Below are 27479 nucleotides of genomic sequence, written 5' to 3'. Positions count from 1 at the left end.
TATGGCTGGGGAGGAAGCTCACAGGAGGTTGATGGGCAAAGGAAAGAGTGGGAGGGTTATAAAGCAGAGGGTGGGGGTCATTTGGACTCCTGCATGGTCACTGCCCACCACAGAGCTGGAAGATGCTGCAAACTCTGTGGAGCCCAGACACAGTGGTACCTGAGCAAACCATACAGTGCAGCTGGTCTGTGGGGGCACCAGGACCCATCCCAGTCCCTCACACGTGTGGCTGGCACTCGGTCGAGGGGACCGGGGAGGGGAGGACATGTCACACAGCAGTGCCTGTGTGCGGGGAGACCCAGCTACGAGTCCCCACCTTGGCACAGCGCCGTGCTCTCCCCGAACACAGCAGGCCAAATAAAAGGCAGTGGCACATAGCACACAGATAAGACATTTCCTCTCTGAAGTGCTTTACGACCATAGCCCAGTCAGGCTTCCCCTCACCTCCCATATGTTTCATGACCTCTGGGACAACCCTCTGCGTACCAGAACCGCTGTTTCTGTCCCCAACAGCAGGAGACCATGCAGGAAGGGAGAGCTGAGGTCCTGTGCTGGCCCAAAGGACACAAGAAAAGCTTCATCTACCACAGCACTTGGCCGTGTCCCCCAGCTGTAACGGTCTGCTTAATTAAAAACCCACCTCTCCCTGCAAACCCAGCATGGCAGGAACTCCTGTGGGTGGAGGGGAGCGAGCCTGGCAGGTCTCTGCGCCCCTCGGGCTCTGCCCACAGGCACCAAGCCCTGGCCGCCAGAGCAGATCCCTCTGTACCGGGGGTCCCCAGCAAGCCCAGCCTTCCCACCACCCACCTCAGGGATCTCTTTTCCCCCTCCTCAAAAAGAGGAAAGGTCTTCAAAATAACACTTGGGACTCCGACTTGCTCCCCTTGAGCTTGCTCAGGATACATCCAAACTTCTCTCCGCAAATACAAGGGCTGCAGATCCACTTCCTCGGGGTGAGGAGGCTGAGGCTTCCAGCTACAACCGCTCCAGCCCCAGCCTGGAGCAGCACAGAGAGAAGCCACCAAACCTCCTGTGACTCACACCGAAACCATGAGTCGTCTGCATTTCCAGCCAGGCCTGTAATCAGGCTGGAAAAGGGCTGATCCTGTAAGGGTGGGAAGGTGACAAGAATCTGGTTGTCAGAGGGGTCACAGCCCGGGCTCAGTGACCCACAGCTCGTCCCCAAGGGTGCAGACCCCTGGGCTGGGGGAAGCATCTCCAAGGAGCCGTGCTGGCATTTCCCCTGGCTGCTCAGGGGCTGCTGCTGCAGCAGAAGCTCCAGTAGGTTTTGCCACTGACAGCGCTCACACCACCTCCAAAATCAGGTCTTTTAAGGAACGTGATGTGTTCAAGATTCTGCCGTAGGGCTGCAATGCGCGCTGGCGGGGTTACAGCTTCAGACACATCCACCACCTGGTTACCAGCTGGCGAAAAATCCAGCCCTGCCCGTTTGCTGCCTTCACTCGCAGAGATCCTCCAAACCAGTGGTGATCGCTTCGGGAATGCTGCTATTAGCTCAAACTCTGCCGTCCGCCCGCCGCTCGCTGCCGCAGCCCTGCGCGAGCTCCCGCCAGCTCTCCCACTGCTCTCGGGATCAGAGCCGGCAGCTCGGCTCAAAGCACCGCTGAGAGCGGATCTTAAAGAGCGTTTCAGCCGAGCCCTAAAAAAAGCTCATCTGCTTTCATCCTCGCTGCAGTCTGACAGACATCTACAGGCCCCTGGGTAATTCCTTGCGGATTCCTTTTCTCTCTGCTGTGTCAAGCCGGGATGAATCCTGTCGCAAAGCACATTTCAAAGATCTCTGCGACGTCGGCAGTCCCGTCTCCGCTGGCTGGGAGCCGGGTGGCTGGGAGGCAGCACTGGAGCAGTGTTTTCCAGGAGCAGGAGCTCAGACTGGCAGGCATCCCCTGGGGATGGAGAAGCCAAGAGCAAGGACTGTATCGTGTGTCCGGCCTCCTCAGAGACCTGGCTATCAGCTGGGCTGGGGATCCAGGCACATTTTTTCCATCTCTGGGATGGAGTTAGCCTGCCTGGACTTTTTTCTAAAGAATTAGAGAAGAAGGGAAACAGCAGTCAGAAAACGCAGTCCTCCACGGCACCAACATTTCGCTGAAATGGGACAGAAAAATGCCCAGGGTTATTCTCAGATACCAGGACACCTGCCCCACTTCTGCTCCCTGGTGCAATCCTCTGCATGTGCTAGGCCCACACCACCACCAAGCCCAGCCTCGGACCACCTAAGGCCCCTCTTACTCACAAGTGATAGTATTGGCAGCAAATCCTCCATCCCATGGAAGAGCAAAGAGCAGCAAAGGAAAGCCCTCTGCTTTCTGCTGCTGGGCAGAGCTGTGTGCAGGCACACACCAAGGCCGGGTTAGCTCCCGGACATGGACCCTCAGGGTAACATGAGTGGTCTGGCACAGGTCTTTGTTAGGGAATGGAGCTGGTGACCCTCAGCGCCATGTGGGACATGTGGCATCCAGATGGGACACATGCATGCAGAGACAGCAGTGTCCTGGGAGAGCATCACATCCCAGACACTGTCATGCGAGGTCTTCTGCCCAACATAGGTCAAGAGTCGTCACATCTAGAACAAACCAAAAAAAGCCCATGTTGCTGGTGCTCCACTCTTTACTCCAAGGAATTTCCGGAGGATTTCAGCATGGGATTCAGTTTTGGTGCAAGCCGGAGCACAACAGCAGTTGGTCAGAATCACAAACGCATTGGCCCCCAGGAGCCTGCTGTGGCTGGTGGCTGGGCAAGGAGACAAGCAGTGCAGGATCCGGCCGCAGCAGCCAGGGCCACAAAGAGCCTTTCAGGGCAGCCAAGCTCAGCCTGGTGGCGCGGTACCAGCCCGTGCATGGCCAGCAGCACCAGCGTGTGGCTTGGCTCTGTCTGTGCTTTGTGCCAGTGGCTGAATTTATCTCTGGTGGATCCGTCACCCATTGTTCTCCTTCTCCCAGGGATGAAAGAGACCTTGTCTGAGCCCAGGGATGGCTCCTCACCTCTGCCCAGCACTTGGGTCACCTGGCTGGGCCACGGCACCAACACCCTTTGCATCAGGGGTGACTGCAGGGAACAGCACAACTGTAAGGCACCACGTCCTGGGACTGCAGGGGGTGCCTGGGCTTGCAGACAAGCTAAAACACCCCTGGCAGAGGGATAAGCAATGGCTTGATGCTTAGAGCCAAGGACCCGGGGTCTCTGCCCACCTTGTTCCCACAGCCTCCTCCACACAGGAGGAGGAACTGATGCACAAGAGAGGCTTCACTGTACGCTCCTCCTAGGAGCTGTCTCCTCTCCAGCAACAGGATGCAGACTGGGCACCCCCAGAGCCGTGGGCTGCTATGATACACAGGGGTGTCACTGATACTGTAGTCACCTCCAGCCTCCGAACCCTCAGCCCTGAACACTCCATCCCCTCACAGAAGAGCTGGCCTCTCCCTGTGCCCACCAGCACCTCCCATCCACCAGTTACCCCCTGCACTGGTGACCCCCTCGACACAGAGGGACATCAGCTGGGTCCAGCACAAAGCCATGTGTACAGTGACAAAAACACGGCCACTGCCGAGGAGCCTGGGAGCCACTTGCTGCCCCCCTGGGCCATTCACCCCTCCAAGCCCCTTGCCCATTAGTGCCCGAGCACAGCTGGAAGCGCATTGATCTGGCTGAGCAATTAACCTGAGGGATCTCCCGGGAGCTGAGAAACAAAGGAAGGGTTCAGAAGGAAGCGAGGAGGAGGAAGAGGGAGAGCAGGAGGAGGAGAAGGAAGGGTTGCATCCCTGGGGGTGCTGCCCGGGCAGCAGCAGTACAAGCAGGGCTGGGCTGTGCCATGCTGGGGGTTTGGCCCCCTCTCTCCTGCGCAGAGCCCTGCTTCCCAAGCATGCTGGTGGTGTTGCCTGTGAGAAGTGCTGCTCCACAGCGGGTGAGCTGGGAGGACCCCACGTTGCTCCTTGCTGCGGGATTCGGTGCTACAGAGAACTTGCAACTAACACAGAGGCAGAGCTGGCCCACAGCATCAGCAAAGGGAATGCAAATCCCTGTCTCGGTGGGGTAGAGGGCAATCCCTTCAGCTGGAAAGGTCTCTGCCAAGCACAGCTAATCCCCACAGAGCAGGCTCAGAGAGGCAGGGAGCACAGTGGCATCCAGAGGAGCTTCAAGGGAAAGCGCTGGTGAGCTGGAGGAAAGGAGCTCCCTCCACTCCTGCTGATCCAGCACCCTCTGCTGCACGCCAGCACCCAGCCAGGGACACGTCAGCTGGGGACAGCAGGGACCTCTCAGCAGTGAGAAGCAGCAGCAGGGTCAAGAAGCAGAGGCAGGACAAGGAGGGAGGGGGTTACATCCTGGTGCCACCAGGACCATTCTCAGGTCCATCAGGTTGAGCAAGAGCCGTATCAGGGCTGACAGGAGCATCCCCATCGGAGCAGACCCATCGCTTTTCCATGAGTAGGATCATGGGCTCTGCCCACTGGGAAGAGGGGTAGGCAGGGATTGTAGGGGTCAGTCAGAGTAAGATCTTTCTCAGTGGTTTTAAACTCATTGAAGATCTAGAGGTGACACACCAGCGATAACCCAAAGCTTCTGTTGAACCAATCTGTAATTTTTCCTGGGCTCTCCATCAGACCAGTCATATTTTCAGTCTCATGACAACAAATACCCCAATTTCACCGTGTTGTGGATTGGATCATGGTAAGGTTCCCTGCAACACCTCCAAGATCTCATGGTAGGGGAAGCAGCAAACACTCACCCTGTGTTCATGGGTACAACAGAAACCTGCTGCTCTGTGCCAGCAATGCCCAGCCCAGATGCACCGGCAGCATTCAGACTCCTGAGGCCTGAAAAACTGGCTGGAAGTCTCTGCAGCAACATGTTATCTTGGAAGATTTATGGTCCATCCTGCTCCAGGCGAAGTCAGAAATATCACCACAGTGATCGCTCCGGATATTACATTTTTTATGCTACTGCTCTGACATTCACAGCTGAGGGAGAAATGAGGACGGGAACATTTATACTTTTACCCCTGGCTCCGGGAAGGAGCTTTCTGGGGGTTTGGTGTGTGGGTATTCAGGGAGGGGGAGAGCAGGCTCCTGTTACTTCCCAACTTGCTATTCTGCCTGGAAAATAAAGTAAGGTTGTGCTATAGGATGAATACCTGTGCAAGCCCAGGAGGGGGATTTTAGTCTTGTACGTCATCTTTTCCCTTGGGAAAGGCATGACCTCTCATCAGAGCCTGGCCCCGTGTGCTGATGGAGAGGTAAGCAGTGAGGGGAGCAAATACCCCAGGGACCAGCATGTTGAAGCTTGTCAGAAATGCAAAGAGAGGACTGGCCGAAGTCCCCTCTGAGGGCTGCACACCTGGGGTGGCTGCAGTGAGGCCATGGCTTCCAGGACGCAGCTCCTCAGTGCCACACTCACATCCCAACCACTTTGCGAGTGGGACGACCCGCTTGCTGCACGGCTGTGAAACCAGAGCACCCCCCACTTTGGGAGAGCTCTGTTTCCCCACGACTCGTGTGGGAGGTGAGGACAGGTCTCCCAAGCTTTTCTACTAAAGATGTCCCACATCACACAAAAAATTACACAACCTTGTGCTAGGGAAGGCAAGGGAGAGGATGACTGGAGGAGCCTGCAGCCAGGTCCAGTCCCTCTTCCAAGTCATTACGGTGGTAGAGACCCAGAAAGACAGGAACTCATTTGTGATCGGGGACAGATGCTGACAAAAACACATCTTCGAATAACCACACTCAGTAGCAAACAAAACACTGTGTTGGCAAAAACTATGTTAGGATAGCAACCTACATCTTAGCCAGCCTCCTCGCCCCTACGCTTCCCGCAGACCGCAGTGAGCTGCCTGCTGGCTGTGGAAGCAGAGCAGCCTGATCAGCGGTTTTCCAAGCAGTCCTGAAGTCCTGGGAAGGTAGAAGGTGGTAGGTGACTGCCTCTCCCTGTCCCTCACCAGTTGCCAGGGCACTGCACAATGGTATCTGTGCCACTGCAAGTCCCTCTCTGTGTGGTCATGGGTGGAAGTGCCCAGCTGACTGCCAAAATTAGGGCACGTTCACAGTATCCCCTTCACCCACCACCCAGCGAGGGCTGTGATGGATGGGTGGTGACGAGCGGGGGTGGCACTGCCAGCGCTACCTGCCATCCTTGCGATGGGTGCACGGGCTGCTCCTGGCCCTGGCGTCTCCTGCTTCTTGCACTCATGCACGGTGAGGAAGAGCTCGCTGCTCACTGCGTTGGTGGTACCAGGCCAGCGTGTCAGCTCGCACAGGGAAGCACCAGTTTAAGTCTGCAGCACCCCAGGGCTGCACAGCAAGCCCTACATCCCTGTTGGGAGAGAGGGAGGAAAAACCAGTGCTGTGCTCCTGAGTGGTATCTCCCCAGGGAGGTGTCATTAGATCTTCTGTCAGTTATGCTTACGATTCCCTTCTTGTTTGCTGGGAAGATAATTTCTTTTCAAAGCCATCGTCCACGACGTACCAGCAGCTGCACATACGCTTTGCAGCAAGGCCCCTTGGCCTCAGTCCAGCCTCAGTCCAGACAGGGATTTGACTTTGCAGCTCAGCAACTGAGCTACTCATATTTAATTGAGTATCTATTTAATTGTTGTATTTAATTCAATTGGGGAAGACACCCTGCGCTCAGGTGTTTAAAACTCCCTGAACAGGAGTGGTCCTTTCCTCTTTCCTGTATCCAGAGCAGCCCTGTGTCCCAGCTGCCACCCCAGGACCCTCAGTCCCAGCCAGACTCACGGGGCTGAGAACCCTGGGGGGGGACCCTGTGCCAGGCCTCTGCCAGGATGTGGAAGCTGTGGGCTTGGGATCGGCTTGGGACCAGTTCTCCCAAAGCTGTGCAGCCTCCTGGCTGTGAAAGGATTTTAACTGGGAAATCCCTGCACTTCATCCAGATAACGTGGCAGCGAGGGGTCTCAAACGCAGCATTCACCACCCTCATCACCAGCAGCAGAAAGTTCCCAAGTGGGTAGGACTTCATGATTTCCTCATTAATGCTCAGAACAAGATGTAACAGCTGTAGTTAAAATTACCCCATCTCTGCTGCCTCCCACCACACAAAGGAAAGTTATTTTTAACTCCAGGTTGCCCAAGGGATGCTGCACGGCGACATCTGTTGTGTCATCATCAACGGTCTTTGCTTGGCAAGAAATTCAGGAAGAGAGAGCCCTCCCTCCAGCCAGATGGAATCAGACTAGAGCCCAGGGGTGGGCACCGCTGCAAACTGACCCCTCCAGGATCCTCCGCTCCTCCCGAGGGGGCAGAAGCTCCCACTGAGCTGGAAACAAGTCCAACACTGAGCTGGAAAACAAGTCCTCTTTTGCTATGCTTTTGTTCTTTTTAGTTTCCAAATAAACTTGGTGGGCTGAAGCTATTCCAGGAGCCGTGGTGACACCGTGCAGGCAGGACCTGAGTGCACTGAGTCGCAGGGACAGTCATGCAAAACCAGAGGGGATTAGCTTTTAATGCGCTTCTCGGCAAACCCTGAAATTGTGGGATTGCCAAGATCCCAGCAGGAAAACGAGCCAGCTTGCTGCCCTCCTAACCACAAATAGGCCACCAAACTCACGCAGAAACCTAGGAGTGGCCACGATGCACAGGAGCATCCTGACCATTGCCTCCCCATTGAATGTGGCCACCCAGTCCCCTGTGAATCACATCGCAGGGCAGTGGGACTGTCACATCTCCTCTGGTCCTAGAGTGGTGGCTTTAGAGCTCCCTGTGGACTCATCAAGCAGAAGAGTTCGGAAGCCTCTAGCAGAGCAGCTGTGTAGAGACATGAGTGCAGTTGTCGCTTCAGCTTCATCTTTCTGGCTGGGAACGAACGTGGCACGATTAAACATTTGCTCTGAGGGGTTAAGCTGGGATAACTCAGCTGCACACTCAGTCTTTTCGTATCTAGCTCCATTGATGTCTGCATTAAAACCCAGCACTATGTGTAAAATGGGGAGCTAGCATCCCAAGCGGAATTGCATGATTTCTTGTGCTACTTGGGGCTAAGTTTTTAGACTACAAGAACTTTTTCTTGTAAAGGCTTTTCTTTTTCTGCTGCATCATCTGCAGCAAACACTGTTATCCAGGTGTTTTGCTCTGCCTTGCAAGCCTGTGCCTGTTGGACCTCTTGTAGGTCATAGTCTTATGTCTTGTGCCAGGGATTAGTCCACATATTGGAAAATTAGGCAATAACACCCTACACCATGAGATGCGGCTACCACTGCTAGGACTCTGGAGAAGATCACAAAGGTCTGGAAGCTGGTAAGACTATCCCAAGGTTTTATTTTGGGTCTGTCAGTGACCTGTTGTGAGCCTGCCCTGCTGAATCACCACCATCCCCTCCCCTCTTCAGAGCTCAGTTTCTCTTCCTGCTCCCTGGGAATAATCCATAATAATCCTTTGTAATCTGTGGGATTCCGGTACAGATGCAGGTTTAAGAGCTGTGAATACACACAGCCCAGGGGTTGGGGTTAAGTATATTTGTCACGAGATGCAGGATACATCTGGTACTCGTGTAGAAGTCTTGCACTATCCAACACGGACATGTAAGACCCAAGACTGCAACTCAGCCTGTGAAAGCAGCGTGTATGCACAGCGGGCATGAACTTCACCAAATTAAAAAAATCACCACTACAGAATATGAGCTTTTCACCTTAAATATTTAAAAAATAAAGAGAGGGAGCCTCTGAATTTTGTTATAATTCATGTATACATTTATTAAGCCAAAGGAGTTTGATCATGTCACGGTATGTTACTAGAGCACGTGAGATCCCTTTTTTTTAACTTCACTAATGATGGTTATTTTAATTATTTTTTTTCCCCTTTCAAGCTTAAAAAAAGTTAACTCCTGCATCCCCCATGAAAGACTTATGTTTTTTGTTTTTCTTTTCTTTTCTTACAGTACAAAACAAACATTTCTCAGACATGTAAACAACCTTCATGGAAATGAAACTGCTCTTAAAGTTAACTTTACTGTTATGGACGTTCTGTTGGATTTCTGTCATGTTAGATGTATTTCAGCTCAGTGACTCCTTCGATGAGAGTTATTATTGTTATCAGCACCTGCACTGTAATAGTGCCCAGAGGCCCTGCTGAGGGTTAGGGCCCTTCTGTGCAAGGTGCTGTACAAATACTTCGGTGTAACTCTGAGGTCCCTGGTAAGAACGGCATTCACTGATGTGACTATAACCCTCCTGCTTCCCTCCATTCAGAGGTGATCCTCACAAATTACAGGAGCTGGAGTGAATTCTTCTCCAAACTAAGTCTGGAGCTGATGTACAATTACTGTTGAAGAGAAATGTTACTACGGGCCAATCCTACTGCCTGCGGTCCTGCGCGTAAAGCTGCTCGCACTCACGGGAATGCTCATGTAAGTAAGAAACTCCTGTGGGAAAGGTCTGCGGGACTGAGTCCCTGGATCGTTGAACTCCTTTGCAAGAAAACATGCAAGAAAAGGAGACCGGTTCTTTTTCTCTATGGTTTCATCAGTATAATTCCAAAAGAGAAAGGGACAGGATCAGTTGCTCGGTTTCAGCACCTTGAGCATTTGGAGTTCTGATCCTCAAATTAAAGAAGTCTCTGCTCTGCCTTGTGCTACTGTGACCAGGCCTGGAGAAGTCTGTTGGATGCTCTCTGTTGTCAGGAGGCAGTGGTTTGCCATTACAGCATGGACGGACTCTGTTTTACGGTGTGAAGGCTGCATCCTAGGCAGGAATTGTGAAGATTGTGTTTGGCCATCAGCAGAAATTATTCTGAAAACACTTCAGAACAACTGCAGTTTAAATAACAATTTTAACATTTGAGATGAAAAAAAAGGATTACATGAAATAAATAGCAAAGAATCAATGTCCCTGCACAAATGTAATGTATTCCTGCCTAAGAAGCTCCCTTACAATTACTGCCCTTTAGGTTATATCAGACGTTTAAATGAACCCTTTAGAGCTAAAATACAGTACTCTGGAATGAGGTTAGAAAAATTTAAAAATGACTAATGGGAAGTGTGTACAATGCTCTCTTTGAAACAAATTTCCCACCTGGGCAGCCTAAGAGTGTGAGGCCTCAGTAGACATAGAGCCGATCTGAAATGGCAGCAGGCATGTGCGTCATGATCTGCATGCGCAGCCACCAGTAGTAATCCATGGGGTGGTAGCGGGTGTAGGGGGTCGTGGAGGTGAGCGCATGGGCAACGCTTTCAATGACGGGCGAGGTGTCTGTCGAGCCGCTGTTGCAGTACGTCTCCATCTTGCTGACCTGCTCATCGAAGTACTTCCTGCCATAGTCTTTGCGCACTATCTCAGGGAGCTCGTCCCACATTTTGTCGGCTATGGCTTTGATTCGCTCGGGGCTGTACAGGTTGGTGGCAGCTATGAAGTTGCCGGGCTCCACGATGCTGACCATCACCCCCTGGGGCTGCATTTCGTACCGCAGGCAGTCGGAGAAGGCTTCCACGCCAAACTTGGTGATGCAGTACGGCGACCGGGCAGGACTGCCCATCCGACCCATCATGCTGCTGATGTTCACGACACGACCTAGGCAGAGGCCAGGCAAAGCACAGCTGAGCTGTGGGACCTGATCCAGAGCAGATACCTGACAGACACCACCCAACAGATTCCCAAACGTGCACCCACCCGCTCACTGCGCATCCATAAGGGTTGCCTGGCAGAGCTGCTCGTGGCTCTCTCTGAGCATTGCTGTCCTATGGAACGGCCTTCAGGCAGGGGAACAAGCTCATTGCTTGTGCTCCCTGGCTCACTGTAGCTGATGGAACAGGCACATGGTGACACACGAAGCTCAGTGCTATGGGGAACACAGAAGAGGCTGGACAGAGCCTGCATGGTGGGAAATAGGATTGCTCAGCAGCAATCAGAGCTGAGCCCAGACAAGAGGAAGCAGCAGCAAAGAAAGCCTCTGGCACCAAGGCTGAGCTTGTTTATTTGCAAGTCAAAGGCATAAAATCCAAAAGCCCAACGGTGGCTTATAGTGCCTGTCTCTTAAAAGGGAATGGATTGCTCCTGCACCACAAATGGGCAGAGCAGTCTAAGTCCACTGCACCCTTTTCTGTGTGACGGCTGGATTATGTCTCCAGGCACAGAGCTAGGGCCCTTCTCCTCTCCAGAAGCCATCCACTTTGGTTGGGAGAATGCAGGTAGGACACTGGATGCTGCAGACTAATCAGAGATTGCAGTTCTCTGCGCTTTTTATCAGTGCTCATTGCCAAGTTGTGTTAGAAACTCTGACCACAGAAGTGGATACCCTTCCATGTGGAAGAAATTCTGCCTGGGCTACATACAGCCGAGGTCTGCAGCACAGGACAACGTTGTTAATGTCTGCAGATGCCTCAAGAGTAAAAATTATTCTCACTTAATCAGGTAGTTGTCACCAATACAGGAAAGCTTTTGCCCCTTTATGCTGAGACCCACACAAGCTCCAGCTCTGCATTCCTTCGCTGGACAAATCCCACCTCTCATTCATTCAGAGCTCTCAAAGTAACACAGTGCCCAGCTGACAACTTCGCTGCAAGAAGCACGTCACAGCACACCGCTGGCTGCCCACCCTGCAGCACTGGCGCGGCTGCTTTTTTTACAGAGGGGAGGATTTCTCCTGGCGTGGGAATTATGGTGAGCTGCAGCTTCTGAGCAGGTATAAGAAGGTATGACGGATTAGATCTTGCGTGGGATGTTGCATGAGAAGGCAGCACAGATGGTTTTCAGGACTTCTGCTTTGCTGTGTATCTCAGAGTGGTTAGGAAATCTGTCACTTGCGTGTTATGCTGCAGGTCACACTCTCTCTGTAAAGGTATGAAGGTGGCCAATGGTGCAGAGAGAAGCGTAATAGACCTTTTGGCCTCTAACACAGCAAGACATGGGGCAGGATGAGGGACCTGCTCTGGAGAGTGCTCCTCAGAAGGTGATCACTCACCTTTTGACCTCCGGATGAGAGGGAGGAAAGCCTTGGTGGTCCGCACAGTCCCCCACAGGTTCACTTCAGCTACCTCCATGTAGGTGTCCATGCTGGTGAACTCGACTTCCCCGAATGTGGAGATCCCAGCATTGTTAACCAGGCCCCAGAGCCCTAGAAGACAAAATCAAGCAGAAAGCTTTCCCTCTGTGAGACTAATGAGAGCAACATGGAAAAGGCCCTGCTAATAGATTACTGAACCACACAACAGAGCTTTTTGTTATGACTCGTAATGATGGACGCCAGATAGAAGAGAGTCCAGAGTGAACTTCAGTCTCCTGAGCAAATATAACCACAGTCAGGATCTGCCTGTACTGCCCAACAGAGCAGCCACACCACAATGTACCGAGAATAAGGCTTCCCGGGAAGTTCTAAGTCAGCAAACAGAGAACTCCAGCCTTGTGTAAGCTGTTCTCCTTGCCATTCTCTTTTTATCCATCGTAATTTTTTAAAAGAAGCAAAATATAATATAGTCTCTAAATACAAATAATAATAGGAAAGACCTTGTAAGAAACAAAAGAGTAAAATCTCTTGTGTCACCATGAAAACTAGAATGACTACAATGCTGGGAAGGGGGATGTAGGTATGGGTGGACATGGGTGGACATGCATGCCACGGCCTCTCCCTTTTATTCTGCTGCAACCATGATGGCAACAACCGAAGCGACCAACTCATTTGGCAGTGAAAAGAAAGACTAAAAAGGAATTTGGAATAAAATGAACTCACTTCATGTAATATCTTAATTGCACAGGAAACAGACTGATAAAGGTCTGGGATGGCTTCTCTCTGCGGTCTAGAAAAACTCACTGTTATCTGTTGACTGACTGTGTCCAGATCTGTGTTCTCAGAAACAGCCAGAAAAGGCAACTTCATCCTGGCCTAAGCCTGAGAATACAGGGCTAGAAAACTTCATTTATACAGAAGATCCATACATAAAAAATAAACATAAAGAAAAGTAGACGAAAACAGGTTTATGCAAAATAAAACATTACTCGTTGTTTTGCTTTTAAACAGCCTTCATGTGTTGAAGTGTGTATGTTCTTTAGGGGAAAAAAATTCAGTTCGCAAGAATAAAGCGCCAATCCCAGGGCCTTGAACACCATCCTGATTTCTGCTAATGTCCCTATAGGAGCTAGTGGAGAAAAAAGCAGTTTTCTTTTTAGATGCCATCTTAAGTGGCAAGCTGCTTTCTGATATGGCACAACATTTAAACAGGCCATTTGCTCTGCACTGCTGCTCCTCAAAGCTCTGTGCCCTTCAGTCATGTGCTCAGCTTTTGAAATATGCCCTGAAAATGCTCTCAGAGACCAGCTGAGGGAGCTCCTGCCACCTACACGACCTTAGAGCCTATTGCATGCAAGTACCTTTCTCTGGGTCCTCCAGGCTGCTGTTGACATGCTCCACCGCTCGGTCCACTTCTTTGCTGTCACAGACGTTGAGCTGGACTGTTCTCATTCGATCACTCTTCATGTTGTCCAGATCCTTGGAGCCACCCTCTCCCTTGTCCTAGGGGGGAAGAAAGTGCTGGTTTGAACACGGCCAAAAGGCTTGTGTAGAATATCAAATGCATAGCAACCATCAAATCAAGCAAAAGAGAGTGTACAGGGCAGTCATGGAATAATCAGGACAGTCCTGCAGCTCTAAGAGGAAGGGGAACAGACAGGGCTGCTCCTGCAGAACACCATTCCTCGAGCATCTCCATCTGACCACGAGCCCTGCCACCGAGTCAGCGGGTACCGACTGCTTCGACTGCCAAGAAAGCAGCCAGAGCTGGACCTGCCCCAGGAAGGCAACTCCTGCCCAGTACAAGCTCCTGAGTTCAAGCTATATCCCACTGCCGCAGTGGTGGGAACGTGGTGCCATTCTCACTGTGGCTTGCATATGGGGCACAACAAATAGCACAGCAGGGATACGGTATAAAACAGGCGATGAGTGGCTGCACATGTATGTTGCACATGCTTCTCAGTCACGTTGCCAGCTCTGGGAGCAACAGTCCTAGAAGAGGGACTGCCTGCCCACCGCTCTCTCCCTTCAGCTGATCTACACACACAGCTCCCACTGCTGGGAAACATACCTACTGCCTCCCATGGACTCCTGCAGAGTCCGATCACCAAGTGCCTGGCCAGCTTGCCTGCTAGCAATTCTCCCCAGTGTCTCTTCCAACATCTTGCTCTCTTCTCTGCCTCCCCCCGTGAGCTTTTTCTCACTCCCATTTCCCATCTCCACTCCTTTTTTCTCAGCTCAGAACAACAGATTCCCCCAGTATACACATACCCACTCACAGCCCAGCCAATTCACTGCAGCCAGCCCCCGAGATGCCTTTCACATGGGCCAGACACTGCTAGCAACCAAGGCTGCCATGCCCAGAGCTAGTCCCTTCACAGCGGTGAACCCTGGCGATGGTGCTTCCAGGACACACACATGGCATATTAATATGAGTTTGGGACTATCCCTGAATAGCTCCCATGGTTATAAGCTGCTGGACTGTGCTGGCCATTCCAGGGAACTTTTGTAGAGCATGGCGAGGTCTAGCTCTGAAAATAATCACTTTTTCATAGAATCATCATAGAATCAGAATGGCTAGAGTTGGAAAGGACCTTAAAGATCATCTAGTTCCAACCCCCCTGCCATGGGCAGGGACACCTCTCACTAGAGCAGGTTGCTCAAAGCCCCATCCAGCCTGGCCTTGAACACTTCCAGGGATGGGGCATCCACAACTTCCCTGGGCAACCTGTTCCAGTGCCTCACCACCCTCACTGTATAGAATTTCTTCCTTATATCTAATCTAAATCTCTTCTCTTCCAATTTAAAACCATTGCCCCTTGTCCTGTCACCACTCTTCCTGACAAAGAGTCCCTCTTCAGCTCTTCTGTAGGCTCCCTTCAGGTATTGATAGGCTGTTATAAGGTCTCCCCGGAGCCTTCTCTTCTCCAGGCTGAACAACCCCAGCTCTCTCAGTCTGTCTTCATAGGAGAGGTGCTCCATCCCTCTGATCATCCTCGTGGCCCTCCGCTGGACCCGTTCCAACAGGTCCATGTCCTTTCTGTGTTGAGGACTCCAAAGCTGGACACAGTACTCCAGGAGGGGTCTCACGAGCGCAGAGTAGAGGGGCAGAATCACCTCGCGAGACCTGCTGGCCACACTTCTCCTGATGCAGCCCAGGACACGGTTGGCTCTCTGGGCTGCCAGTGCACACTGCCTGCTCATGTTGAGCTTCTCATCCATAAGCACTCCCAAGTCCTTCTCCTCGGGGCTGCTCTCCAGCCATTCTCCACCCAACTTGTATTTGTGCCTGGGGTTGCCACGTCCCAGGTGCAGGACCCTGCACTTGGCTTGGTTGAACTTCATGCAATTTGCACGAGCCCACCTCTCCAGCCTGTCTAGGTCCCTCTGGATGGCATCCCTTCCCTCCAGCGTGTCAACTGCGCCACCGAGCTTGGTGTCATCAGCAAACTTGCTGAGGGTGCACTCTATCCCACTGTCCATGTCACCGACAAAGATGTTAAATAGTACTGGTCCCAGTACCGACCCCTGCGGAACACCACTCGTTACTGGCCGCCACCTGGACATTGAGCCATTGATTGTAACCCTTTGGAAGCGGCCATCCAGCCAGTTCCTTATCCACGGAGTGGTCCATCCATCGAATCCATGAGTTTCCAATTTTGAGACCAGGATGTCGTGCGGGACAGTGTCAAATGCTTTGCATAAGTCCAGGTAAATGACGTCAGTCGCTCTGCCCTTGTCTACCAAGTCTGTGGCAGTATTGTAAAAGGCCACCAAATTTGTCAGGCACGATTTGCCCTTGGTGAAGCCATGTTGGCTGTTTCCAATCACTTCTTTATTCTCCATGTGCCTTAGCAAGGATTTCAGGAGGATCTGCTCCATGATCTCGCCAGGCACAGAGGTGAGACTGACCGGCCTGTAGTTTCCCGGGTCTTCTTTGTTTCCTTTTTTGAATATTGGAGTTATGTTCCCTTTTTTCCAGTCAGTGGGAACTTCACCAGACTGCCACGATTTCTCAAATATGATGGAGAGGGGCTTAGCAACTTCGTCCGCCAGTTCTCTCAGGACCCGTGGATGGATTTCATCAGGTCCCATGGACTTATGCACCTTCAGGTTCTTTAAGAGGTCTCGAACCTCGTCTTCTTGTACTGTGGGTGGTTCTTCATTCCCAGAGCCCCTGTTCTTGCCCTCCGTGACTTGGGCAGTGTGGTTAGGGCCCTTGCCAGTGAAGACTGAGGCAAAGAAGTCATTCAGTAGCTCAGCCTTATCCACATCCTGGGTGACCAGGTCTCCCGTTTCCTTCCGGAGGGGACCCACAGCTTCCCTCGTCTTATTTTTATCCCTGATATATCTATAGAAGTTCTTCTTGTTATTTTTCACATCCCTGGCTAGATTTAGTTCTGCCTGGGCTTTCGCTTGCCTGATCAGGTTTCTGGTGACTCGGACAGCTTCTCTGTATTCTTCCCAGTCTACCTTTCCCTGCTTCCACCCTCTATAGGCCTCCTTTTTGGTCCTGAGTTTGTCCAGCAGTTCCTTGTTCATCCACGCCGGCCTACTGGCTATTTTGCCCGATTTCTTCTTTTTTGGGATGCATCCTTTTTTTTTCTCCTTTTTTGGGAACATCCTTGTCTTTACTGTTAGAAACTCCCTCTGTCCTCTCAATATCATCCCTCACTGGAAGACTTTTACTTTTAACAGGCTAGACACGGAGTGTGTCCCACAGGATCATCTGATGGCTGCTCAGCTTTTCTTTCCCCACTGCTCAACCCTCCAGGTAGCGTTGCTTCCTGTGTCAGCATCAGCAGGCAGGGTTCAGAATGCTCTTCACTCCTTATAGATGAGGCTTTTTTAGATAGCTTTTTTCCTCTGACCTGGAGCAGGCCAGTTCTTCATAGCAGGGCTGTTTCCTGACTGCTGAGTGACATTAGATTGTTCTCAACACCCAGAGCCACAGATGCTCCCCATCAGAGACTGCCAGCAGCCAGTTGTCAATGAGATGGTCCTCATCTCTGCAGCCTGAACCCAGGCTGCACATTTGCTCCCCCAAGCAAAAGTTCCCTTCAGACATCATGCTTTAGATACCACACAAGGGTGGCCATATGTCCCCCCGTCCCTGTGCCATTCGTCTTTTAAAAAACTTTCTCCTGGCTCCTCTCATTCTTGGGCTTATCCACTGTGCTCACAGACAGTTCACTAACTTAAGTGCCTGACATCTCCTCTGCCTTCTTCTCCACCCTTCCTTACTCCACCACAGACTGTTAACACCAGTTAGTGTTTGTCCTTAAAAGAAGGCATCTACTGCACTCTGGTCACACAGAAGCATATTGCATACAAAACAAAGCAGTTAAGAGTCCCATGCACAGCTTAGTGGTGTTTGTTACCATGGTGACTAAAAATAGAGTTTTGCGCTAAGTTTGCTGCTTACCCAAACGCATTGTGGTGCCCAAGCCAGTGCATATGACAAAGCACTGAAAAGCATACAAGTGGCACATGTGGGAATGCCAACAGGGAATCAGCAAACGCAAGCATGCAAGTCTCTTGGGAACAGCAGATACAGCTAAAGGCAAGAGGAAGAACAATAAGGTCAAGGTGTCTCTTTCCCCAATCCCAGGTCTGCAAGATGCTACAAAATCTATGGGCCACAGCAACACACCAGCTTCAGAGGCCTCATAAGTTCTACTGGGACCTTCATAGTGTCCTCTTCTTCCTCCTTTACAGCGTTGGCTCAGCAAGCTAACATCCCTCCTGCCCTCCCACCCACATGCAGCTGGGTGCTTGGACAGGGACCCTTGGGGCTGCGATCCTGGCCAAAAGTTGGACTCTGGGCATTAACCCAGATCCACAGGGCCATTCCCTTGGCTCTTCAGAAAAAGCAGACAGGTGGTGTTAAAGCCAGGCACGCTGTGATTGATTCAAGCTCTCCTGGCATGAGATGGAGCCTGTTCCACAACCCCAGGGCTCCATCCCAGGCACTGAAGGTCCTTCTCATGCTATGCCAAGAGACCAGTACATCTCTGCTGTCAGCCCCAGGGTCCACTGTCCCCACGGCAAGAGGGCCCAGCTCTTGCATACTGAAAAAGCACACTGCTCCTTCGTCTTCCTCTTTCCATGGTCGCCCTCTGGGGCTTCGGCTTGTATCTTTATCAGTGTGTCCTTGAAGCGGTATGTAACACCCTGCGGCTCTGAGCGCTCTTGTTGAGCCCTACAGTAAGAGGCCTGCACACTGGCTTGCTCAGATAACCTCTGCCTTCTCATCCCCCTGCAAGCCCCGACAGGCCTGAGCACACAAAGCAAAGCAAACAGGGGTTCCACCACACTCCTGACAGCCGTGACAAACATCACATATGTCCACTGGTAACAGATACTGATGGAAAAATACCTTCTTCATCTTGTGTCAGCTGGCTCCTCCAGCTATTAACCAAAGAGGAAAAAATAAGACAGCTGCAGCGTGATCATTCACTGAACCCAGTCTACTGCTGTCTTTTGGCAATAAAGCATCAACACAACTCTCACATGAATATATTTGCCAGTGAAAACGTTAAGAAGAAACTGTGTGCGAAACAGCACACTGTTAGCACAGGTTCATCCTTGGGGTCCCCTCAGTCATGGGTCTAAACACGTCCCTCAGGTTTCCTTCAGTAAAAATACAGTCAGGTGCTCAGGATCTGGTCACTATAGGAACCCTTTCCTGATGAAGAGTCAGCACTGCACACACTTTTAATCTGCAGTAAGGATGTGACGTTCCTAGGAACAATGCTGTTCCTAGGATGGCTCCCCAGGCTGATGTATGCTTCTGAGGTGCAGGTGTGCTGTGAAAAACAGTCCCATGAAAATAACACTGAAGTTTCATAGTCATTTCCTCTCTGTCAGGGCTAGGTCAAATATACCCAAGCAAAAGAAGATGCTTCTTATTTCTACCTCCACTTATACCTAGTATCTAAAGCCACACCAGGCTTTTTCTGCCCCTAAAATCAGCACCAGCAATAATTACACCCTGATCAGAATTCTGCTTATGATGTTGCTAGTGAAACCTGTGGCACAATGAGAAATCAGCTCAGTCTCCTGAACTTGTTTTAGTTCTACAGAGCAGTTCTGCATAAAGTATATGGCCTAAAGACACAAAAGAGGCCAACCTGTTAACTTAGGAGCTTTGGCATTTTACAGTATTTTTCTGATGACAACTGCTGTTACCAGTCTTGCCATAGCAAAAGATTTTGGAACTTGAGCCAGCAATGTGCCCCTGTCACCAAGAGGGCCAATGGGATCCTGGACTGCATAGGGAAGAGTGTGACCAGTAGGTCGAGGGAGGTCATTCTCCCCCTCTACTCTGCACTGGTGAGGCCACAACTGGAATACTGCGTCCAGTTCTGGGCTCCCCAGTTCAAGAGAGACAGGGAACTGCTGGAAAGAGTCCAGTGTAGGGCAACAAAGATGATTAAGGGATTGGAGCATCTCCCCTATGAGGAAAGGCTGAGAGAGCTGGGAGTCTTTAACCTGGAGAAGAGAAGGCTGAGGGGAGGCCTTACTAATGCTTATAACTATCTAAAGGGTGGTTTGAGGGAGGATGGAGCCAGACTCAATTTTCAGTGGTTTCGAGTGACAGGACGAGAGGCAACGGGCACAAGCTGGAACATAGGAAGTTCCACTCAAATATGAGGAAGAACTTCTTTATGAAGAGGGTGACAGAGCCCTGGAACAGGCTGCCCAGGGAGGTTGTGGAGTCCCCTTCTCTGGAGGAGAAGACCTGCCTGGACGCAGTCCTGAGTAATGTGCTCTAGGCAATCCTGCTTTGGCAGGGGAGTTGGACTAGATGATCTCTAGAAGGTCCCTTCCAACTCCAACAATCTCATGATTCTGTGATGGGATGTGAGTCCAGCTAAAGAAGCAATATTTAATTACACAGCAATACAGAAAAGCTTTCTGCAGATTTTTGGCAAGGAATTAAATATTGATCAAAGGCTAAAACACTTCTGGCATGCTGCTGCATGTCAACTTATGCCAAAATTGTCAGAGGCCAAGATTTTCCACTAACATGCATTCAGCAGAATGAGTAGTGAAGACAACAAAATGGAAGGGCAGTTTCAGTGACAGTTACAGACATGCGCACTGAAAATTGTGTCTTTCTGGCAGCTCAGACAGAGGAAGTGAAACCCAGAAGTAATTTTGCAGCTTTCAAATTTTTGGCTCCTGTCAACATAGAGGCAGACTATTATTCTAAACAGTGGTTTTTAAGTCTGCAATGTTCTTATATTCTCTAACGTTGATCTTCAGTTATAAAAGCTGAGTGGAAACAGCTGCCAAAAATGTACTCATCTACCCTCTTTCTTCTTGACGCCTTTTGAAAAGCGGCAGTATATAAGAAGTGTCTTGTTCTGCTGTGAAGCCTGTAGAGGGAGCCCAGGTTAACAAATAAACCCTTGACCCAAACCTGAGACACCACAAGGGACATAGCTATCGAAACACAAACTTCTCTTTTGAAAAAATGAAGCAGGAAGAAAGCAGTAATTTAAGCAAAACTTAGTAATAATGGAAAAAAATAACAGCAGAAAAAGTATCGATAACATTAGACAACACCTGGCAAATTCTCTTTGATAATATAAATATTCAAGTTACATTTATAGTCGTGAGCTAAAAGATTAGGATCAAAATAACTGACCCACCTCAGGATATCTTGAGGACTATGTTTGTTTCTGTTGGGAAATGGCCATGCAGCTGAACAGTGCAGTGCTTCACAAGGAGAGAGAGGCTAAAGCTCTCTCCTGTTCTCCATGATCAGGCATCTCTGACTGCCATACAGAGTGCTCCTGCAGAGTGTATCAAGACTGCGTCGCTAAGCTATTTGTGGCCTGATTCTGCTCTCATTTCACTAGTGGAATTCTATCACCTTTGCAGCAACTTCAGGAGACCCTCAATACACACTAAGGCATGGCTGTACTCATGAATACAGAAAAATATGCTCATACCACACACCATAAAATCACTGGTGGCTTGGTGTATGTCACAATTAATCAAAATAAACCCTGCATAAATATGTATAGTCTGAGAGCAGGGCCAAAGGTACCAGACTCCACCTGATCCCCAAATTTGCTTACGGATAAGCCTATAAAATTAGATTTGGGTTTCCAGTCCATCAGATATGGAAGAGATCACAATTCGGTGATTCAAATAAAAACCTCCCTTGATACCATTTAGTCCTGGTTCTGGTCTAAACCAGGCTATGCTCTACGGAATTCAAGCACCCACGTCTTTCTCTTTGGGCTACCACACACCCTCCCTCTCCTTGACAGAAAGCTCTGCAGAAAGAAGATTGGATTTGCTAAGTGTCTGTGCACGTGCCATAGGAGAAGAATACAGTTTTTGTTTTCCCTACCTTTTGCAGGCAGCCAGCATAAATAATGAAGCCTTTGGCATGCAGGTGCTTGGCCAAGGCAAATCCAAATCCCGAGTCACAACCTGTTATAAGCACAGCTCTGCTGCCAATCTGCAAAACAAAACAGAACAAAACGCACTGGAATTGAGTATTTGAAATCAGTGATTTGCAGTGAACAGAACAAAACCATGTCCTTGCCCAGAAGCAGTCTGTTCCAGGGACGTTCTCTACACTCATTGCCACCTACTGCCACCCAGTGCCTCCTGAAGACAAGAAACGAAGGTTTCATATCAAGTTCACTCCAGTGAGGCAGGATCACTGTCCTCCCAACACAAAGAGAAGTTCGGCACCTCTGGCAACAGGCTCTTAAGGGAAAGAGACCAAGAAAACCACCATTCCCTGGCAGTTCACATTCATCTTGAAATCTGAAAATATACCAGACAGTTCCCAAGACGTGTTTTCCCTTCAGTAGGAACTGTTCCTATATGTTCAAAGGAGGCAGGAGTCCACTCTTTGGTGCCATGCAGCCCGCAGGGCATGGGGAAGATGGCTTGACTGAAGAAAAGATACGGGTGAACCTTACTGACTCATCTTTCTCTCTCTAGCACATAAACCCTCCAGTGCAGGGTTTTAAAAGCTAAGCAGAATCAAGTGGATTTAATATTTGAAATTAAGACCAGTTGGTCATCAGTTTGTTTGCTTGGTTTCTGGTCTTATTTTTCCAACTTAAAATTTAAATAGAAGTATACCTCCTTCCTTCTTCTAACCCAAAGAGAGGCAGCAGCTAAGTGACACGTTAAAAATTGGATGGTGTATCAGACATCCAGAAGGAACAAGTGCCAGCGCAGCAAGGTGCAGCTGTGGGTGGGATTAGATAATAATTACTTGCAATTCATTCCAACTCATCTCTTTTAAAAAATGAGAAGTTTGGCTTTCCCTAGCATATACAGGGACTGATCAGGGTCACACTGGAAGCCCAGCAGTGACGCAGGGCCATATCTGAATTCCTCTGAGACTCTGTCCCAGGGCTATGGAGCAAAATGTGTATGCTCTAGCACTGCTACAGTGCTGAGTTCTGTGCCACAAGACAGGCAGGAGGGCAAAACATCCCCGTTCTTTCTACCTGGCACTGTTCCTGGCAAGCTAGCACCTTCAAGGAGAGGGCTGTTAAAGAAGGCGGCCACTCTCCAGATCAAGAGGTGAGGACACACCGATTTATTTACGTCTCTTTACACAACCACACTCCAGAAAGTGTGCTTTAACAAGAATTTGTCATGCAAATTCCCTCCACTCTAAGGTGGAAGATTTCAACTGCTGAGTGAGTTCCAAAAATAGAAAAAACCCACTAGTCTGATTGTTTATTTCCATCCCTAGCAGCATGTACTGTGCTACGTCAATGGAAGCTCTGTGCTAGGAAAGAATGTGGAGTATGTTGGAGAGGTCCAGCTCAGAGTCTTTCTGGCAGATCAGAAAGAAGAATTTGGTCATCAGGCTTCACAGATTTTAAAACCCCAGCTCAGCAGAACTAGTTCCTGGAAACCACAATCATGCTCACCTGATCAACATCACTTGCATAAGAGCGGCTGCCACACGGGGACAAGAGAGGGAAGCAAAATCTTTGCACAGGCCTGTTAAAAAAAACCAACAACAACAGAACAATCAGGCACAGAATATCTTGTCCCGTACCCTGGTGCTGCAGCTTACACATGAAAAGGAATGTAGTGTTGCCTATACACATGATGCAGACTGTCATTTGAGAAGACAGAATCCAGTCTACAGTTCCCCTTAGTCTGAGCCTCTGTGTTTCCTACAGTATGAAACATTTGTTTCTCAAAAGACCTTGATGCTATTTCCAGCTGCAGAAGCTGTCTGGATAGTACCAAGAATTCTGAAATAGCTCCTGGTCTGGAGGCAACGAGCTGCTTCCACCCGCAAAATGGGCAGTACAGTGTTTTCATTTCCAACAGCAACAACACTCTCACTCAAGAGTTGCACAAAGCTGGGGTAGGGGAAGTTATTAATTTGTCTAATGAAAGTATTCTGCTGTGGCATTGTCTCTGTTACCTAGCCTAAGGTTGAATTTGCTTGGATCTTTCTCACTGCTTTTACATCCAAGTCCACCCTTCTGTCATCCTGGATGACACTTTTTCCTCTGCAGAGGACGAGCTAAGAGACATGTCTTCGAGCAATACCTGCCAAGCAAATCTGAAGCAGCTCTGCACAGTATGTCTGACTCCCAGGAAGATAAACCATGTTCACAAAGACAGACCAGAGCAAAGCAACAATGCTTTCCAGGAAGTGAGATTCTATTTAGAAAAAGCTATGCTACCAGTAGCATCATGCTGTCTTAGGTCTTGGCATCTTCATCAAAGCTGGGCCTAGACAACACACCAGAGCGACCCCAGCTTCTGTCCTTGCCAGCCACCTCTCTGGACTATACCAGCTTTTTCACTTTTGCTTTGGGCACTGGCATTGCCTTCCCAGGGCCTTCGGGCCTTCCCCTAGACTTGCTGTACTTCATCTACCCTCTGGCCCCTCTAACAACAACTATCCTTCAGTAGAGCTTATCTTCCAGGCCGCTCTTCTAAATGAATTTGCATAATCATTCAAATTTATCTCCTGCTCAGACACCACAGGCGCTTCCAGGCTGACCTGTGCCACACTGACACACTGGTCTCTGCGCTGCATCTGGGGAAAACAAGGCTAGAAAAAAGGTCTGCTAGGGCAGGAGCTTTGAACCAGACAGGAAAGGAGCTGATTTATATTCAGGCAATGGCGTCCGCTAACCTTACTGCAACAGTTTAGCTTTTTCTAACTTTGAGTGTCACAAGCCAAATCAGCTCTCGAAATAGCTACAGCCAATTTAATTGCTGCAAAGGTCAGTCCCCAAGCAAAGTCTGTGTTAACATCACTGACCTGCAGTCCTGGCTTGGAACTTTTATCTCAACAACAAGCTCCTTGGTGTGTCTCAAAGTGCCCAGAAATGTTCATAACATTTCTTTTAGTTGCATGAACTTGATTTTTGTTTTTCAGTGTCATGTCTGGTCCTGTTATTTCACTGCAGAGCACTGATTTGCTGCACTCTATTCACCATAACCTGTAGAGAATAACTACTTGACATTCTGCCTACCTTGACCTGAAGGCAAGGGCATAAAATAGACACCAGCTGCTGATCAGCAGGAATGTCATCAGAGGAACCAGTTATGATGCATATGCGATGTTAGCCCCCACACAGTCCACTAATACACCATGAGCCATTTTTGTCATTCTGCATGACTGAATGCTAGAGACCACAACAAAGAGTTTTAAAATGCACAGATGGTCCTCAGATTGAATCTGTGCTTGTAACCATGCATTCGCTTTTGTTCAGCAGTCCTCAGCTTGAAGAGTCAAGTATATAATGCTACCACAGTTGGATTTCCATTTCAGGTGTAGCAGCTTGTGGGTACTTCAAAAAACTAAACACATTTTTGCCCTGACTACAAAACGCACAAAGCACGAATACACAGTAAGCAAACCAAAAGAAGAAAGAAAGAAAGAAACAAAAAAGAATATGCTGAAAATTCTTTTCTCAAGTTATTAAAACATTAAGTTGCATTTTTAAGGCCACAGCAGATTCCTGCTGGTGCAGCTTTGGTGTTTGCGGAGTAAATAGGAGATAAAAGGCCTATGTCTGTTTGCATAGGAAATCTCTAGCAGCTTGGCTGTCTCTGGTCTCTACAACTTCCTGTCACAGCAGCATCCTTGACGGTGGTGGTGCTGGACACCACTATCAACAGCAGTAGAACAACACTGGAGGTGGCAGTTCTTGTGTAGAAAGCCATGAGCCACTTTTAAATGGCTAACGTACAATTAATGGTAAACACTAATTTGGTTTGGGAACTCTGCTCTAAAGCAAAGCCAGTGAAAGCACTCCACTTGCACTGAATTTGGACTATTAGGCTTCCCATCATGTAGCAATATAAAAGGTATTATTTTCAGAGCTAAGAACTAGAATTAGGCAATTTTCTGTTCATGTTCAGAAAAAAAAAGCTTCATTACTCAGCCCGCCTCCATTTCTCACTAAAACTCTCCCTCTCAACTTTCTCATTTCATATGATTCATTGCCCCTTTAATGAAGTCACAGAAATATATGACAGTTCCTCGCACTGCAGCAAGGCCTACTTGCTGATATTCAGGAGTAAATCCTTGCTTGACACTGAGGTAATGTTCTAGTCAATCACCTTGTGACTGCGGATGGTTGTGCAAGTGTAAAAAAACCATGTTGCCATCCCCTCCTGGCTTATAGAGTCCATCTCCTCTGTGCTCTGCTCAATGACTGAGCCCCGGCACAGGCTCTCCAGGGAGCTTGTGGAATCTCCATCCTTGGAGATGGTTAAAAGCCATCTGGGCAATCAGCTCTAGGAGGCCTTGCTTGAGCATGGTGGTTGGACCAGACGACCTCTAGAGGTCCCTTCCAACCTCAATCATCCTGTGATTCTGTTAATAAACTGTCCCACTGAAATCGAATGGGCCCTCAATGTGTGCTTTACTCAAGATCTCACTCTTTCTTCTCTACCAAGTTACTTACCTGAAGCCATTCCGTGTGTCCTTGAAATTCAGGGCTTTCACAGGGAAGTTCAGGAGAGGCCGGGACAGCCTGGTAGCCAACATGCTTTCAATTAACACACTCTACCAACAGCAAGACTGTTCTTCCTTAGCTCTGCAATACAAGATAGCACCTCTGTTTCGGTTGCTCAATTATTTTGTAAGTCATGTTGACTCCATGTATTTCAACAAGAAAATAAAGTCCAAAGGAACTCATCTTTCCCCCTTGCAGTCCCTCACGCCGAGATAAACAGCTCAACCTTCAACCACCTCAAGATGCTTTTAAATAAGGAAAAAGATTGTAAGTAAACTGACAAGCAGGGAGTCATTTAAAGAAAATGTCCATTTCTCCTTCTTTAATGGACCTTTTAAGTGTATTCTCTGAAACAGCTAAAAATTAAAGTACTTACATGGAATATATTCTTTCATATGAGCTAAATGAAATAATTTTAAACTACAATGTAAATTCCATTTGTGGGTGATGTTATATGTTCCCAAAGCAATCCTCGGGCTTTACAGCTAGTACAGCCACGCGGTTAAAAATACATTTCTTTTTAATTAAGTAGCTGGTGATGCTGGACTATGCAGAGGGAAGGAAGCACCATTAAACTCGCTATGGGACAAGAACAGCTCAGGAACAAGGGTTAAGACCAGAAAGTTAATTTCAATCATATTCAACTTGGGTAAAACCACTTCAGCGCACGAGAAAAACCATCTCCCCAGCCTAACGCGGGGCCTCCTCGATTAAAGCAGAAAATCGGTTTCTAATTGCTTATTTGCATCTCTGCCGAAGGCTGGGCTGCCGCTGCGGCAGCTTCAGGGCCTGCCGGGAAACAGGCCTCGGCTAAAAACCTGCGGAATTACCACAAGAAGCGCGGCGGCGGGGCACGGAGCTCGGCAGGGAGAGGTCTAGGCTGGGGAGGACTCGCTGGCTCCGGCACCCCTCCGGAATTCAGCCGTTTTGATCAAAGCCGGTGGCCGGCCACGCAATTTTTTTTTGTGAGGAATTTTGCCAGGAGGAGGCGGAGGGACGCGCCTTCCCCGGGGCAGGCCTCGCCGCCCCGGCCCGGCCCCACGCAGGGGCGCGGCCCCGCCGCCGGCAAGGGGCTCGCCAAGGACGCGCGAGTGCGTGGCGGCCCCGCGGCCGTGGGCGCGGAGAGACACAGTGGATTGCGGGGGGGGGGGGGGGGGGGGGGAACAGCAGCCTCCCACGCGTGATCGGCGTGGGGCGGGCTGCAGGCGGAGGCAGCGCAGGATGGGGGATGCCGGCGCCTCTCGCCGCGGCCTGCCCCGCCCGGATGGCCCCCTCCCTCCCCGCAGGCGGGCAAGGCAAACGGGCGGCCCGGCAGCCAAGAGTCCGTTTCAGTCACCGCCACCCCGCCCGCCCCCCTCCCGTGCAGTCCCCGAGGTAGTGGTGGTGGCGGCGGCAACGGTCCGGCCGCGCGTTACCTGGAGCCGGCGGGCCTGCCGGGCGCTGCTGCCGCCGTTTGAATGAGGCTGGGCCGGTGCCCCGGCTGCCGGGGCGCGGCGGGGGGCGGGCCGGGGGAAGGGCC

General features: G+C 50.0%; 1 protein-coding gene across 1 annotated transcript; it reads right to left on the bottom strand.

The window, feature by feature from the left end:
• Positions 1-8706: 8706 nt before the first annotated feature.
• Positions 8707-27447, bottom strand: BDH1 (3-hydroxybutyrate dehydrogenase 1). The gene is made up of 7 exons (XM_074153333.1): positions 27376-27447; positions 25910-26041; positions 22895-22967; positions 21340-21450; positions 13331-13472; positions 11928-12080; positions 8707-10537 (listed from the first exon to the last, which is right to left on the bottom strand). Exons 2-7 carry the CDS (start codon positions 25990-25992, stop codon positions 10068-10070), a joined length of 1032 nt encoding a protein of 343 aa, XP_074009434.1. The 5' UTR covers positions 25993-26041; positions 27376-27447; the 3' UTR covers positions 8707-10067.
• Positions 27448-27479: the final 32 nt, after the last annotated feature.

This window comes from Numenius arquata, chromosome 9 (genome assembly GCF_964106895.1).
Source record: "Numenius arquata chromosome 9, bNumArq3.hap1.1, whole genome shotgun sequence".
NCBI classification, from domain to species: domain Eukaryota; kingdom Metazoa; phylum Chordata; class Aves; order Charadriiformes; family Scolopacidae; genus Numenius; species Numenius arquata.
Note: the sequence above shows the minus strand (reverse complement) of the source record. Positions and strands in the feature narration are given on the sequence as shown.